The sequence below is a fragment of the Hippocampus bargibanti genome, linkage group LG17 (assembly GCF_051943395.1).
Source record: "Hippocampus bargibanti isolate YZ-2025 linkage group LG17, ASM5194339v1, whole genome shotgun sequence".
Lineage (NCBI taxonomy): Eukaryota > Metazoa > Chordata > Actinopteri > Syngnathiformes > Syngnathidae > Hippocampus > Hippocampus bargibanti.
In genome coordinates, this window is record NC_142750.1 from 14,890,996 (window position 1) to 14,905,918 (window position 14,923).

General features: G+C 46.4%; 1 protein-coding gene across 3 annotated transcripts in view; it reads right to left on the minus strand.

The window, feature by feature from the left end:
• Nucleotides 1–2,329: 2,329 nt before the first annotated feature.
• Nucleotides 2,330–14,923, minus strand: part of hook2 (hook microtubule-tethering protein 2) — a 15,307-nt gene continuing 2,713 nt past the window's right edge. For all 3 annotated transcript variants that reach the window (XM_089018406.1, XM_089018407.1, XM_089018404.1), the window contains 16 exons: nt 14,922–14,923; nt 14,742–14,822; nt 11,972–12,138; nt 11,719–11,859; nt 9,146–9,347; nt 8,916–9,026; nt 8,672–8,759; nt 6,572–6,638; nt 6,322–6,459; nt 5,730–5,817; nt 4,580–4,614; nt 4,421–4,503; nt 4,224–4,327; nt 3,758–3,868; nt 3,619–3,690; nt 2,330–3,553 (listed from right to left, as the gene is read on the minus strand). The exon at nt 14,922–14,923 is cut by the window's right edge and continues 64 nt beyond it. In XM_089018406.1, the coding sequence (XP_088874532.1) occupies nt 3,425–3,553; nt 3,619–3,690; nt 3,758–3,868; nt 4,224–4,327; nt 4,421–4,503; nt 4,580–4,614; nt 5,730–5,817; nt 6,322–6,459; nt 6,572–6,638; nt 8,672–8,759; nt 8,916–9,026; nt 9,146–9,347; nt 11,719–11,859; nt 11,972–12,138; nt 14,742–14,822; nt 14,922–14,923 (1,619 nt within the window). In that variant the 3' untranslated portion in view covers nt 2,330–3,424. The remainder of the gene's footprint in view (nt 3,554–3,618; nt 3,691–3,757; nt 3,869–4,223; nt 4,328–4,420; nt 4,504–4,579; nt 4,615–5,729; nt 5,818–6,321; nt 6,460–6,571; nt 6,639–8,671; nt 8,760–8,915; nt 9,027–9,145; nt 9,348–11,718; nt 11,860–11,971; nt 12,139–14,741; nt 14,823–14,921) is intronic.

Genomic DNA, 14,923 nt, shown 5'->3' on the forward strand with positions numbered 1-14,923 from the left:
ATCCTGGTGCTGCAGGAGTGGGGACACTGGCTTGAAAGGGGCAAACGCCCCTTCACAGTATACACTGATCACAAGAACCTGGCCGCCATTCGGTCCGCCAAGAGACTCAGGCCTGATGGGCACTGTTCCTCACGCGATTTAACTTTACTCTCACCTACTGCCCAGGGTCGCAGAACACCAAGCTTGACGCCTTATCTCGTATTCACGAGCCGGGCGCCCCGCGGTGGGAGGTTGAGAGGAAGTTTCAGGAGACCCAGGGGGGTAACCCTATCCCCAAGGGTTGCCCGGTGGATCGTCTGTTCGTCCCCCCCACTCTATGCACCGAAGTGCTGTAATGGGGACACGCCTCCTGGGTCGCCTGTCACCCGGGGGTCAACAGGACGATCCAGCTCATCGCCCAGGGGTTCTAGTGGCCGGAGTACAGGAGGGACGTCACAGAATTTGTGAAAGCATGCCCGGCCTGTACTCGTAGGAAGGTCTCCCACCAACCCCCGGCGGGACTTCTCCAGCCGCTAGCGATTCCCTCCCGACCCTGGTCCCATATCTCCGTTGACTTCATCACGGGCCTCCCCCCTTCCCGTGGCAAGACGGTCGTCCTCACCGTTGTGAACCGCTTCTCTAAGTCGGCCCACTTCATCCCGTTAACCAGGTTGCCGTCCGCCATCGAGACGGCTCAACTCCTGGTTAACCATGTCGTCCGTCTCCACGGGATTCCGGCGGACATCGTGTTGGACCGGGGACCGCAGTTCGTGTCCAAGGTATGGAAACGTTTCTGTCGGTCCCTAGGGGCGTCGGCGAGCCTGTCGTCTGGCTACCATCCCCAGACCAACGGCCAAGAACCAGGACCTGCAAGCGGCTCTCCGGTGTGTGTGCCTCCACCGTCCTGCGTCGTGGGGTCCCCACTTGCCGTGGGTGGAGTACACACACAACACCCTGGTCTCCACAGCCACAGGTCGGTCCCCTTTCATGTCCGCCTGTGGTTATCAGCTGCCGCTATTCCCCACCCAGGAGGGCCAGGTGGAGGTCCCGTCGATCCCACGCCACCTGAGACGGGCCCATCGAGTGTGGAAAGAGACCAGAGCCGCCCTGTCGCGCACGGCATCCCGGAACCAACATATTGCGGATCGTCGTCGCAGTCAGGCACCAACTTACCAGGTCAGGCTGGGGGTATGGCTGTCCAGGAGGGACCTCCGGTTGGCCGGGACATCGGCCAAACTGGGTCCACGGTTCTCTGGTCCCTTTCCCATCGAGGCAATCCTCAGCCCGGTCTCGGTGAGGCTCCGGCTGCCACCCACGATGAGGATCCACCCGGTCTTCCACGTCTCCCTCCTCAAGCCTGGGGAAACCAGCCCCCTGGCTCCAGCACCCGCCCCCCCGGATGGTGGACGGCGACCCTGTCTACACCGTGCGGGAGATAGTGGACTCTAGACGCATGGCCAGGGGATTGCAGTACCTGGTCGATTGGGAGGGCTACGGGCCCGAAGAACGACAGTGGGTTCCCCGTTCCTGGATCCTCGACCCATCTCTCACCCGGGCATTCCATTTGGCCCACTCCTCCAAACCGGGTGGGCCGCCAGGAGGCGTCCATTGAGGGGAGAGGCACTGTCACATCCTCCTCAGCTCCAGGAGCGTACCCCTCCCCTCCTGTCACACCCTCTTCTGCGCCAGGAGCGGGCCCCTGCCCTCCCTGCTCTCCGGACTCACTCACCTGTTTCTCATTCCCTTAATTGTGCCTTCTGGCTATAAAAGCCACCCTTTCCTGCTCGGTCCGCGCCGGTGTATTCTCTGTAGTTCCCTGTCACCCAGCAGTACGCAGGTCTGTTACCCTGTTCTTCTCTGTTGCCTGATTTCTTGTTTGCTTTGCGTGTCTCAGTAAAAACCCTTCTTGAATTTACCGTCTCCACCGTGTATTTCGGATCCACCCCGTACCACTTTTCTTCGTCCCTCATGTCCTGTCACCACTCCTTGAGCGGTCGTGACATAACAGAGAACAGGGTTCAGCGCGATGCTCTCTTTAAATAAAAATAAATCAAGTAGAGGGGCGGCATGTGTCACTCCTTTTCCGGTGTCTGACCCTTGATTTGTCTGAACAAATATAAATAAACCATTATGGTTTTGAAGTGTCATATTAAAAGGCTGAGAAAAGGAAGTACAGTATACCCTTTGCACATGCGCAGAAACCTCCATGTGTGTGTGTCCGTGCGGAAGGCCTTGTGCTCTTGTTGCATACATGGTTTGAAAAAAACACTGGAGAGGTTTTTGAACAGGGATGAAAAACAATCATGAGCTTGACTTGATGCATATTAATCAAGAATCATCACGTGCCATATTCGCTCATAAACTCCCATTTATTGTCGTGCAAAAGTAGAAAGGCCAAAGACTACCACATGATTAGCTTGCTCCCGCTCCCCCTTGTGAGAAGTACAGTACACCTTCATCTGTTCGACCAATTCCAAGAGTCATCCCAACAATTGGGCAACAAACACCTAACAAACTTAAGATATGAACCACAAAAATGTGCACACAAATGTCGGACAGGAAAGATAACAGCGTATGTAGAAAATAAGCAGTGATGATAAATGTGTCATCTTTCAAAAGCTACAGTGTAACTAAGAAGAACTTCTGTTTTCTTGTGAACAGACAAACTCCAAGTGAGCATTCAGTAGTGTAGGGTTGTGACATGTTGATCACATTGTGTTATAGTCATGCATTAGGAAGCCTTCGGGGGGCCTACATTCACATTTGTGTAGATTCTAAAGTGGTGCGTGCATTGACCCTGCTCCAAAGGCGGAGGAAAAAAAGTTGCACGCAAATAAAGCTCCGAAATGAAAACAAAGTGGGACTATGCTATTCAACTAACATTTTAAAAAAGGGCATCAAAAGGAGGAAGGATTCAGTGGTAGTGGACTGTGAGCTTCATTTTTAAGTACATGAGAAGGCTTTGGTGTCTTGTTGAAGGCACTCCACAAACCCACTGCTCAGGAAAAGTGCTTTTGGCTACCGTAGGACGGGTGGTCCAAGGCCACATTTCTATTCTTCCTCAGATCCCCGTGTCCTCACTATGTACTACTTGAGCTCAATGGACCTCTGAAGTCCTACTCTCACCCGCCACATCGTAACACTATTGCCACTAAGAGTAGCTTAAAATACATTTTTAAAAGGTTTATAAAACAGACCGTACTGTTGTAAAAAAGAAAAATCTAATAAAAGTCACTTGAAAGGTAAGACTGTCTTTTCTCCCTCTCAAGCGCCAATGAACGGCCGGCCCCGTGTTCCAGTCATTGTTCTTTCCACATGACATACATCACAGTCAAGTCTCTGGAAATTACGTCGGTACCACGTTGAACCACCAGAGGGCACAAAAGCGCAGCAAAGCTGCAAAAGGCACGGAGGTAACGAGGAGGATTTCCTTCCATGCATGAGCTCATCTTGGTTGGGGGCGAGCGAGGCCTCTTCTGGCATTGGAGGCCATCCTCTGCTGGGCCAGGAAAGACATAGTATGGTTGGGCGAGCTCAGCCGTTCGCTCGCCACTCTCTGATGTAAAGCCATTCCCTGAAAGGAGGCCAGGATGCTCCATTATTCATTCATCCCCTCCCCGATATGAACAAACCTCTTACCATGTTGTACCAAGCGCTAATGATGAGTTTCTCCTCCTGGTCATGTCTGGATCGACTTTTCTCAAAGTCACGCTGCGCACAGGAACAGAAACACACGCGTGAGTGATATGTGGAAGAAATTATGCCTAAAATTCGGTACCTCCAGATGATGGATTTTTTTCTCTTTTTCCGTCAGCTGGTTCTTCAAGGCCTGAATGTCAGGAGTCACGGTCACAGGCTGTTGTTGCTTTGGATCCAGGGTCTCAATCACCTATCCGCATAAACACACACGATGAACACAAACAATGAAGCTTGTCAAGGTTCGAAAGATCCTCGACGTGAAACCTCAGGTCACCATTTTACATTGTTCCACGACTCCATCGGCAAACCAATGGAAAATTCTTTTGGACAAATGCCAAGTCTTGCAAGTCACTGCTCAGACAAACAATGGCGATCTGCAGAAAAGCAGACCACGACCGGGGACCTAAGAACAGAATTCTTAGCAATTTCATTTCTTCGAGGGGGTGGGGGAGGGGGGGCGCTGTTTGAGAAAGTATTTCCTGCCCAAATTTTGTCTGCAAACGATATCGTTGGTAAATCGAGGATCTGCTGCAAAAGTTCCACACCGTTCTAGCCTTGTCCATGTAGCGCTTGTATCGCTCCTCCATCTGTTTCATGTCCTCATCCTTCCTTTGCAGGATCTTCTGCAGTTCGTCGATCTTCCTTGCCACTAAGAGACACATAGGTAAAAATGGAAGGGGGTGGGTGAACATTTCCTGTGTCATTTCCACCTGAAAAGCAGTTCAACGAAGAGAAACTCAACTGTTGCTGTCCACCCTAGGCTCCAGGTCATCAATGACTTCTCTTTTCTTTTGCAGGTCTGTGTGAGCTTCGTGGAGCTTCTCCCTGGAATGAAATGCTGGATGAATCTTTTGTTGGTTTTTTTTTTAAGAATATAATGAACACTAATGGGAGGTCTTACAAATGCTCTTCCAGCTTCTTCTTCAGTAAGGAGGACTATATAAACAAAACAAGGAAAACACGTTAAAAGGTCCCAAACACTTTCTCAATCACGCACGCACAACATCAACACTCAAAATAAAAGCTGTTAAAGTCAAGCTGTCCAAGGGTTGAATCACAGGCCATTTGGATAGAGGGTGGTCCGTACTTACGATAGCCTGATTTTGGCACGGTTGTTCGGTGGGGCAGGCGGGTAGCGACAGGACAGGACAGGACAGACAGAAGGGCAGGCGTTAACGGTGAATCAGCAAACACGGCAAACGCGGCTTCCATTCCCACACGCAACACATGTCAGAGTAAAACAAAGACTGCAACTCTCACGAGCAACTGTTTTCGGTTTTTGTTTCGCCATGCTTATGAGGGGCACAATGAAGTCGCTTTGCATTTTCTGTGAAAACTTTGCCAATCCCTTGTAGACTTTTCTAACTTTGCGTAGGTCTCAGGCTCAGCCGCGGGGAAAAACTATTGCTCGCCTATAGCTTCAAAAACAATGTAGCAATTTAAAACGAATAAAAATATATACACAAATAAAAGGGTAAATAAGCAAACAAGTAAATAAATGGGTACCCAAACAAGCAAGCAAATAAATAAATGGGTAAATAAACAAAGAAGCTAATAAATGGGTAAATAAATACACCGGTAAACAAACAAATACATAAATGGATAACCAAACAAGCTAATAAATAAATGAATAATCAAACAAGCAAATAAATAAATTGATAAGCAAACAAGCAAATAAATAAACACATAAATGGGCAAATAAACAAACAAGCAAATAAATAAATACATGGATGGATGGGTAGATAGATAGATAGATAGATAGCTATCAAGCTAGCTAGCGAGATAGATAGTGATATGACTATGAGCATTCTAATTATGGGCCAGTATTCAAAAGTATTTTCCTATTATTTGCCTTAAGAATTGCAGATTATTGTAATTTATCGTGACATTCTACAGACTGAGATTCATCCACCGATTTATGGTGCCAAATGTGGCTCATAGAAATAGTAAGGGGGGGGGGGGGTTCTATGCATCCACGTGTTGATATATTGTCAGTGTGAGCGATTGGCAAGTGGCTGAATTTGGAGCGGGTGGGGGAAGGGCGTGCTCACATCCTCCGTCTTGCTGTCCTGTTCTTTAAGTGCTTTCTGGAGCTCGTCCACCTGCGAACGCAGTTCGGAGATCTGCTGGTGTTGCAGCCTGCGGGGAGAGAACACTGGTGAGCTTGGTAAAGAGAAGACACATCAAAGTTGAACCGGCGGGAGGAAGACAAGTCGAGTGAAGCGTCGATCTTTGCGCATCTGTGTGCTGCCGGGCCATGCGGCGCCGAGCTTTACTGAGCATGCCCAGTGCGCTCCGGCTCCAGCTCCAGCTCCTCTCCTCCTGTGAGCAAAGACGCTTCCCATACCCCGGGCCCGGTGCTGCCTGGCTACGCACGCTCAGTCCACCCACATGCCCACATGCCCGCAGGCATATAAACACATTCGTGCGCACGGACGAGAGGCAATCTGGCTTTCCGCCGTCTGTCCTCCAGTGCGGCCCACACAGCTCAGCCGAGCGCGCGGTCCAGAGGGCGACTTGACATTTCGGCAGATATCACTCCCACCATCCACCCAACACCCTTTTGAATGTCAAGGAACACACAATATGGCGGCGCGGAGCCGGGGGGGTGTCGATTTATTCGACGGTGGGCTGTCGACCGACCTGTTTTGGGTTTCCAGAGCATTCTTGCTGCGCCGAGCCCCCTCCAGCTCGGCGTCCACCTCCGCTACTTTCTGCCTGTAGCTTTCCTCCTGGACACACAGCATCTTGTTTTCACTCTGTAAGCGCACCACTGTCTCCCTGGAATCGAGACGAAGGCAACAAAGTGAGCAAGAGGCCGAAGCGGGTGCAGTCGACTCGTTTGTTGAAAGGCACCCGACAGCCTTTGCGCATCATCCTGCGTGATACATACTTGAGCTCGGTGGGCATGATTTCTGCCGCCAGGTTTCCAACCGTGGACCCGTTGTCGCACAAGCCCCCTGTGGAGAGATTATTCGGTTGCCGGTGAAAACCTGTTGGAAGGGATTTTGCGAGATTTTCGTTCAAACGACTGCCACCGCGCGGTTGTCCAAACACAAACACTGATGAGCTGGAGCGCCATTCCCTCATTTGTTTGGGCTTTGGTTTTTCTTGCGGGGGGCCGACAAAGTGCTGGACAGACCTCTGGTGATGTTTTTTTTCCCTTCCGTGAGGGGGCAGCATTTCCCTTTTTTCCATGTTAGCGCTTTGTTCCAGTTTCAGCTGTTGTTCAAGCGCTATAGAAAAGCAACATGTATTGGATTTGATTTACCTTTATTTGTCTCGCAGTGTGGAGAAATTCACATTTCACAGCAGCAAAGTTATGAAAGGAAGATGAAAGGAATGAAAGAAGTAGAAAACAAATACACAAGCTGCTGGAAAGGCAGCCACTCTTGCGGCGCCATCTTGAAGTCAAAAGAACAATAAATAAATAAATAAATATGACAACACAAATGTAAGTACTGTATTGTATTTTCGACAGCTACCCTCATTTCAAGCTCCTATAACTCCAGACCCATATACAGTAAAGTCTCGTTATATCGATATTCAAGGGAGTCCGAAAAAATATCGATATAACCGGGACTATCGATATATCCGACCCTGTTTGCATGTAATTTTCTCCGTGCGTGCATAGAAATAGTATCGATATAACCGGGACTATCGATATATCCGATATCGATATAACGAGACTTTACTGTAATTAACTCTTTTTTTCTGCTGAAAGAAGAGAGTCTAAGGTTTCTTCCGCTGCATTGAATGTTTTTGAATATAATATAATATAATATAATATAATATAATATAATATAATATAATATAATATATTTTGTGGGTCCTGGAATTTGAGTGAAAATGACAAAAACACTGGCACTGGAGTGGACACATTTTTGCACATGTCTAGCAGTGAATGAGTTAAAGGGGTTTTATTAGCTATCTATCTATCTATTAGTTATATAGCTAGTTGTCTAGCTGGCTATGTATTGGTTATATATTAGCTATTTATTTGCTATCTATTAGCGAACCGGCCGGCTAGCTATCTATTAGTTATATAGGCAGTTGTCTAGCTTGCTATCTATTAGCTAGCTAGCTTTCTATCTATTTACTTGCGGGTTGAGTGAACGCTAGCGCGTGTGGCTGCCGCTGCTCTCACACAGAAAAACTTCTCGACTGAAAAGTGACCTTGATAGTTTTGAAAGGCGCTTATAAATGAAATGTATTATCAGGGTTTGAAACTCATGACAAAAAGTTAGTGGACACCTGGGCAGACACCTGTGAAAAGTTGCCGGCCCAGCCATAAAGTTGCCCGCCCCATTTTTCACAACTTAAAACACACAAAGACGTCTGATCGCTAAAAAAAATATAAACATTGTTACGCAGCATAAAAGGTTTTTTTTTTTAATTCAGCAAGTACAAATTACAAATGCTCACTTGTCAAATTTTTGTAAATATCCCTTGCTAAAGATTTTGTTCCAGTTGTCGTTTGTCGGCATGGTGCACAATGCAACGTTTGCGTTGTGTGATCTGCTCAAAGCTACGTAGACTCCTCTTTCTCGGCGGCTTTCAAAAGTCTCAAGTACACTTTTCAGTCTGGGTGTAGTCAGAAGCAGGCTTCTGATTGGCTGCCGGTGCAATTTGCTTACTCGGCACCGGCAGCCAATCAGAAGCCTGCTTCTGACTACACCCAGACTGAAAAGTGTACTTGAGACTTTTGAAATCCGCTGAGAAAGAGGAGTCCGCGTGGCTCGCAGCGTTTTGTTTGTGGCGTTTGCGTTATTTAATAAAACAAACGCTTGATTTGAAAAAAAAAAAAACAAAAAAAAAAAACTTCTTTTTTCTTGAAGGAGTTGTCGCCCATCCAGGCCGAGACGTTTTGAAAGTTGCAAGCCTGACGTAAAAGTTGTACGCCCCGGGCCACCGGGCAGACGCTATTTCAAACACTGGTATTATTATTAGTTATTATTATTTCTTTAGTGAGCGTTAGTGGTGTTAGGCTTACCTGCATCACTGAGAAACTTCTGCTGCACCTGCGCACACCTCAGCTCGTCATTTGTCTCCCGAAGTGTGTCCCTCTGGGTCATCAGACGCTAAAGACAAGTGATGTTGGACAAACATGATTCCAATGAACTTTGTCGCATCCATTTTGGTTTTCACCGTGATTTGCTCGTCGTATTGAGAATTGATTGAAGTTCAATTCATTGGAATAGCGTTTGTGAAATGACTTTTCCATGCTAGCGACTGACTTCTTTCTCTTTCTGGAGCGCATCATATTTGTCGTGAAGGTTCTTGTACTCAAACTGCCACTTCTCAGCTTTCACGGCCTCTGCCTGGTGCTTGGCGTCAAGCTCGTGAGCCTGCGATTCAGAGGGCGCGGTGGCATGAGCGAGAGACTCGCAAAGGAAAACGCACAGCTCGCGTAGCACGCGCACGGGCCGTGCTGTATTTAGTAAGCCCCGCCTCCTACAGCGCTTGCCTGTTTCTTGTACGTGTCCATCTCTGCACGAAAAATGTTGGCCTTGCGGAGCTCCTCCTCCAACTCGCAGGTACGCTGCATGTAGACGGTGTTGCGCTCCTCCAGGAGGCGCACCTGCCTGCGCAGGTCACCCAGATCTTCCAGCTTCCTCTTGTACGTCTCCACCAAGGTTTCCAGCTGGTTCACTCGGTCAGAGGAGTGCCTGGGGACGAGCGAGAAGATGTGCTTCGCTGGGCATCAATGTCACTTTGAGTTATTGTGCTTCGTGTGGAAGCAATACGGATTTGTTTGTCAGCATTTTTGGCCACGACATTCAGTCATTGGCAGCATTTTCACAGCCCTGCTTCGTTCACCGGAAGGTCGGTGCTGTTGGATGATCTGCGGCTGGATGGATGCTTGAGGAGCCCGCGATGAGAAGAAATGAGCATCAGTGCAGAGCGCCGATGCTTGTGTGGAACTGTCGCGGCTTGGAATTGAAGCGGAGTTACGTGGGACAGGAGATGTGAGACAATTTCTTTTCATCAATGGATGCTACAGCTTTGTGCTTACTTTCAACATTTAGTTTGTAGCAGATGTGCACTTTTCACTATGACGTCCCTGTTCCTCTGGTGAAAAGGACGCCCTCCTAGAACTGCTGCATACAACATAGAGGGCGCTTTGATTAAATGTCTGTGTCTTGTGTCACATTATTTGCTATTTAGTATTTTGTTGTTGTTTTGACTGGTGACAAGACAGGAAGCAGAGCTGATGATGTTGAGGTTTTCTTTGGGAGTGACCAGGTTGGATAGGATCAGGAATGAGTACATTAGAGGGACAACTCATATTCGAGGCTATGGAGAGAAAGTCAGACTGAGATGGTTTGGACATGACCAGAGGAGAGAGAGTGACTATATCGGGAAAAGGATGTTGAGCCTTGAACTGCCAGGCAGGAGACCGAGAGGAAGACCTAAGAGGAGGTTTATGGATGTGGTCAAAGAGGACATGAAGGTAGCTGGTGTAAGAGACGAGGATGCACAAAACCGGGTTAGATGGAGGACACTGATTCACTGTGGTGACCCCTGAAAGGAAAAGCCGAAAGGAATAAAAGAAGAAGTTGTTGTTTTGACTTCATGGTGGCGCCACAAGAGTGGCTGCCTTTATAGCAGGTCCTGTACAGTGAGACCTCGGTTTACGAACCCTTGGCTTACGAATGTTGAATTTATAAACATTTTACCTTGGCACACAAACTAATTTTTGGGATACACACAGAGCTGCCACAATGAGTGATGTGTTGTTCGCGAACAAGCCCGTTCTAACAATAAAACGGCAGCCGACTGTTTTAGTCCTCTATTCCCCGCCCCCAGTCTTCAGTTAAAGCCACGTGATTGGTCAAGAACGCAACAGTGAGAGGGGGGGGGGGGGAGTGTAAAGAGAGGAGAGACAGGCAGACGACAGAGAGAGAGTGAAAAAATTGATATAAAAATGTGGACTCGTTTCAACTTAATAGTTCAAAAGCAGAGTGTAGACTGCAAGGTTAAAATATCCCATCAATCAGGCTCCACAAACAAACCGCACAAGCCATCTGTACACTTGATGCAAAAAGCTATCAACCCAGCTAAACAGAACAATTGATGAGGAACTAGGTAAAATTATCACAGAGAAAGCACCTACAAGGGATCATTCCTTCAGATGGTAAAAGAGGAAGGTTACGTTCCTCATCAAGTGTTTCATGCTGAGGAAACCGGCTACTCCATTCCATCAAGCCATCAATGACCATCACAGTTTTAAGTTTAGAAAATTAGAAAGTAGAAAATTATGTTTTATGGGGACCTGGGAACGGATTATTCTCATTTTAATTGTTTCCTATGGGAAATTCATTTTTGGGTTACATACTTTTGCCTTACACACTGTATGGGAACCAATTAAGTTTGTAAGCCAAGGTATCACTGTATTTTGTTTTTCAATTTCTTTCATCACTTTGCTGCTGTGCAATGTATAATTCTCCACTGCGAGACTAAAAGGCGAATCCAATCCAATCCAATGCACGCTCCTCACTTGGGCTTGATTTGGGAAACACTTTTGACGCAAAAGCAGCGTCAACGCATGAAACCTTTTCTATCAACACAGATGACAGAGTGAGGAGGTGAGCGGACGTCTGCGCGCGGGTGGCGTGGGAGTTGTTTCTGTGAGCGGAAGATGATAATGGAGCTCGGCGCAAGTCACGTGCGTTCCCGCGTTCCATTGTGTTTGGATGCGTCATTTCTGACGTCAAAAAGGGAGTCGTGGGTGAAAAAGTGTAGGAACTATCAAAAAATATTGGGGGGGATATTATATTCAACGGGAGGTTTGTTTAAAAACAAACATTCGTAGATTTGAATATGACGCCTTAAACGCCAGAGTCAAATAAAGGTGCGCTGTGTGCTCAAGGTAGCGGACTAATTGCATACGCAAAGTTGATTACGTAACGTGACTCGGGTGCACTTTTGCGTGCTCGGCTGTCGTCCTAACCCACTTTTCACCAGACAGAAATCACATGCGCAGAGGGTAAAATGAAACGACGAAAGCGGAATAAGCAGAAACGTAAGCGGTCTCACCGAAGAATATCCATCTCATCTTTGAGGGCTTGCGCTTCTTGAGCCAGGCCGGTCAAATCATCATTCCTTTGCTGCACGTTGGCCAGCTCGCGCTCCAGCATGTCCGCGCGGAATCGGGCGTCATCGCGACTGCTCTCCAGTCTGACGAGTGAAAATAGATTTTTTTTGGTCTCGTAGCACACTGGCACGTTCGACTCTGATGAAAGTCAAAGGTCTCACGAGAGCGAGTCGGGCGATTATGTGGCGCTCTTACCTGTAGTTCTCATCTTGGAGCTGCTCCATTTGACTTTGCAGCAGGAGCAGCTTCTTGCCGGTGATAGCGGTACCGGAGATGTCCAGCGAGTCACAGCGGCTTAGTTTCTCTTTCAAGGAACGGGTCTCCGTTTGGAGTGACAGCTTCTCCTCCAGAGCTACAGACAGCTGTGGAGAAAAATGGAGGAACAAAAAAAGAAAAGAAAACATGAGAGGAACACTGCGAGTAAAATGTGCCCATTCGGAAATCACCATCAAAATGGGATTGGGCGTTGTTAAGAATGAAAACAGAAGAAGAGAATTCTTGTCGAAACAACTGGAACGGTGCAAGCACATGATGGAGTCGGAGAAAATAAACTTGCCACTTTTAGCGCGTTCGCATGCTATATTCCGATTTGACATGCTTCCTCCTCAAGGCTCAGTCAGCTGCTCGCTATGAAATGTTCCCGGGCGGATGGAAACGTGTCAATGGCAAAGTTGTTCGCTTTAGCCTTCGGGTCAAGCAACGGATACAAATGTGCAAAAAGTGTGGATCGTTTTGAGGTTAGCCAAGAAAAAATAATGTGTTTGACTGAGTAAAAGTACGAGGTGGAGAGTATCTTCTCAAAATGCAGCCTTTTGGGGTTAGACGAGCGAGCGATGCCATATTCAAAAGACGGGTTGAGCGGCTACTTACCTGCCGGAATCCTCACAACCTATGTGGTATGTTAAGAACAGATTGCATGCTTTAGCACAAAACCACTGACAGCAAATACATTTCCAAACAAGCGACCAATCGCCCAAGCGTCGGCTATGCAGGTAGACAATTAATTAAAAAAGGGGAGGGGGCCCGCCAAATTCTAAAATGGATGTCCCGATTTAACTAGATTGCCAAAGTGTCAAAAATTCATTGAAATAAACCAAAATACATTCATTGGATCAAGACATTTCTAAATTGCTCATGAAAAACCATTATTTGAATAAAATGATTTTTTTTTTATATATCAATATGCAATATAATTCAATCGATATTCAAAGAAAAAAATGATATACCGGGACTATCGATATATCCGATATCGATATAATGAGACTTTATAATTCAAGTCAAAGAATGTATTCATACAGAAAATAAAACATTTTAAATTGTCACAAGCAAGCAATCCTGTGCTATTTTGATATTGCGCAATATTACAGAGAAGACAAAGAGAACAGCACAATATTTCTTACAAATGTATACTAAAACAAAGTTCTTTGCTTTGAAGCTTTCCAATGTTCTGCAACCGTTGTGACATCATTCCCATTCACCACTGAATTCAAATCATGGAATTGTCACTACCCTGCGCAGACTTTGATTGTTTCTTAAAAAAACAACAATACATTTTTACCTCAGCTTATGAATGCTTTGGTTTACGAACTTTTCAACTTAGAAATATTAAATATGAACAAGTTTTCGGCAAACAAACCAAACCACACGGAGCGCCAGAGTGGCCGGCGAACTAGTTTTTGGCGGAAGAACACAAAACCACACGGTCGAACAGCGCCACGGTGGCTGGCCGACTAGTTTCCACACCCCCTTTGTGTGCAGATGTGGTTTGTGATCGAGTGGAGTACTTTTGCTATTATGGGACCGAAAAATACCCCACCACAGGCTAATTTTAAGCCGAAGAGGACACAAAAGAAAATTACAGTTGAGGAGAAGGAGATCATCAAAAAAACATGAACGAGGTGTGCGTTTGTGTGACTTGGCTGTCGCAGTACTATTACGCTAAGTCGACCATTGCTACCATCCATTGACAACTACCATCACAAAGATAAATAAAATGACTTTATTATACATTTCTTTAATTACAATACCATAGCACATTTATTAGACATAAAACAGGGTATATTTTGTGTATTTTGAAGGCCGAAAATTATGTTTTATAAGGACCTGGGAACGGATTATTCTAATTTTTAATGACGTTTTATGGGAAATAAATGCCTTACACACACTTCCTGGGAACCAATGAATTTCGTAAGATGAGGTATCACTGCATGTTAGTTTGCTGGCTCTTTTTAATGTCTTTTAGAGTTTTAGTCATGTTCCAACGCTCCATATTGCAACCATCCGCCATGTTGGACGTCAATAATGCAATGCACCATGGGTAAATGAATATTGGATTGGCTCTTCCGGCTGATCACGAAAAAGCCCGAGAGATCCTCAACGACAACTTTTGAACGCACCGAAATAAATGCAAGGTGATGATGGCTTGATATTGGTAAGGCAAGATGGCAAAAGGTAAAACCTCTGAAGGAAACCGAATAGTTTTGAATTGCTGTTTAACGAATTTCGGTTCTTTAGGTATTGTAACAGAAGTATGTCATATGTGGCGCGGATCATGTAGCAATCTGCGCTAATTGTCATAGACTTGCGCTGGCGCAGTGGAGTTACAGAGTTGCGCCAGTGGCTGTCAAAATGCATAAATAGCACAGATGCATCCCTGTTTCTGTGTGTTGCAGCTCCATCCAAAACCAATGTGGCCATTTTCGCTTGATGTTATGCAATTGTGTGGGGTGGTTGTGGGGGGGGGACTCAAAACAAAATAAAAAAAAATCAAATAAAATGAAAAAAAGCCAAAGTTACATAAGATCCGATCAAAAGAAAACAAAGTCAGCCGCTCGAATCAATGAAGGCCAGAATACATCAACAAGTGCCGGTGTGTGCACACGCACCCCAAACACACACAGTGCTGCAGGCCAATTCTTGATGTTTGCCATTTTGTTTTTCTTTAAACAAGACACCATAAACCAACCTGATGTTCCAAGTCTCGACAGCGCTGACGAAGGTCCTCTTTTTCACCCGCCTCCTCACTCAGAAAGTAATACTTCCTGGACTGCAAGGTAGAGCCGAAAAGTAAAGACCTTCCATTTGGACGGACACTGACGGATTGTTTATAGACTGGAAATGTGGGGTGGGCAGAGGCTTGTTTCACCT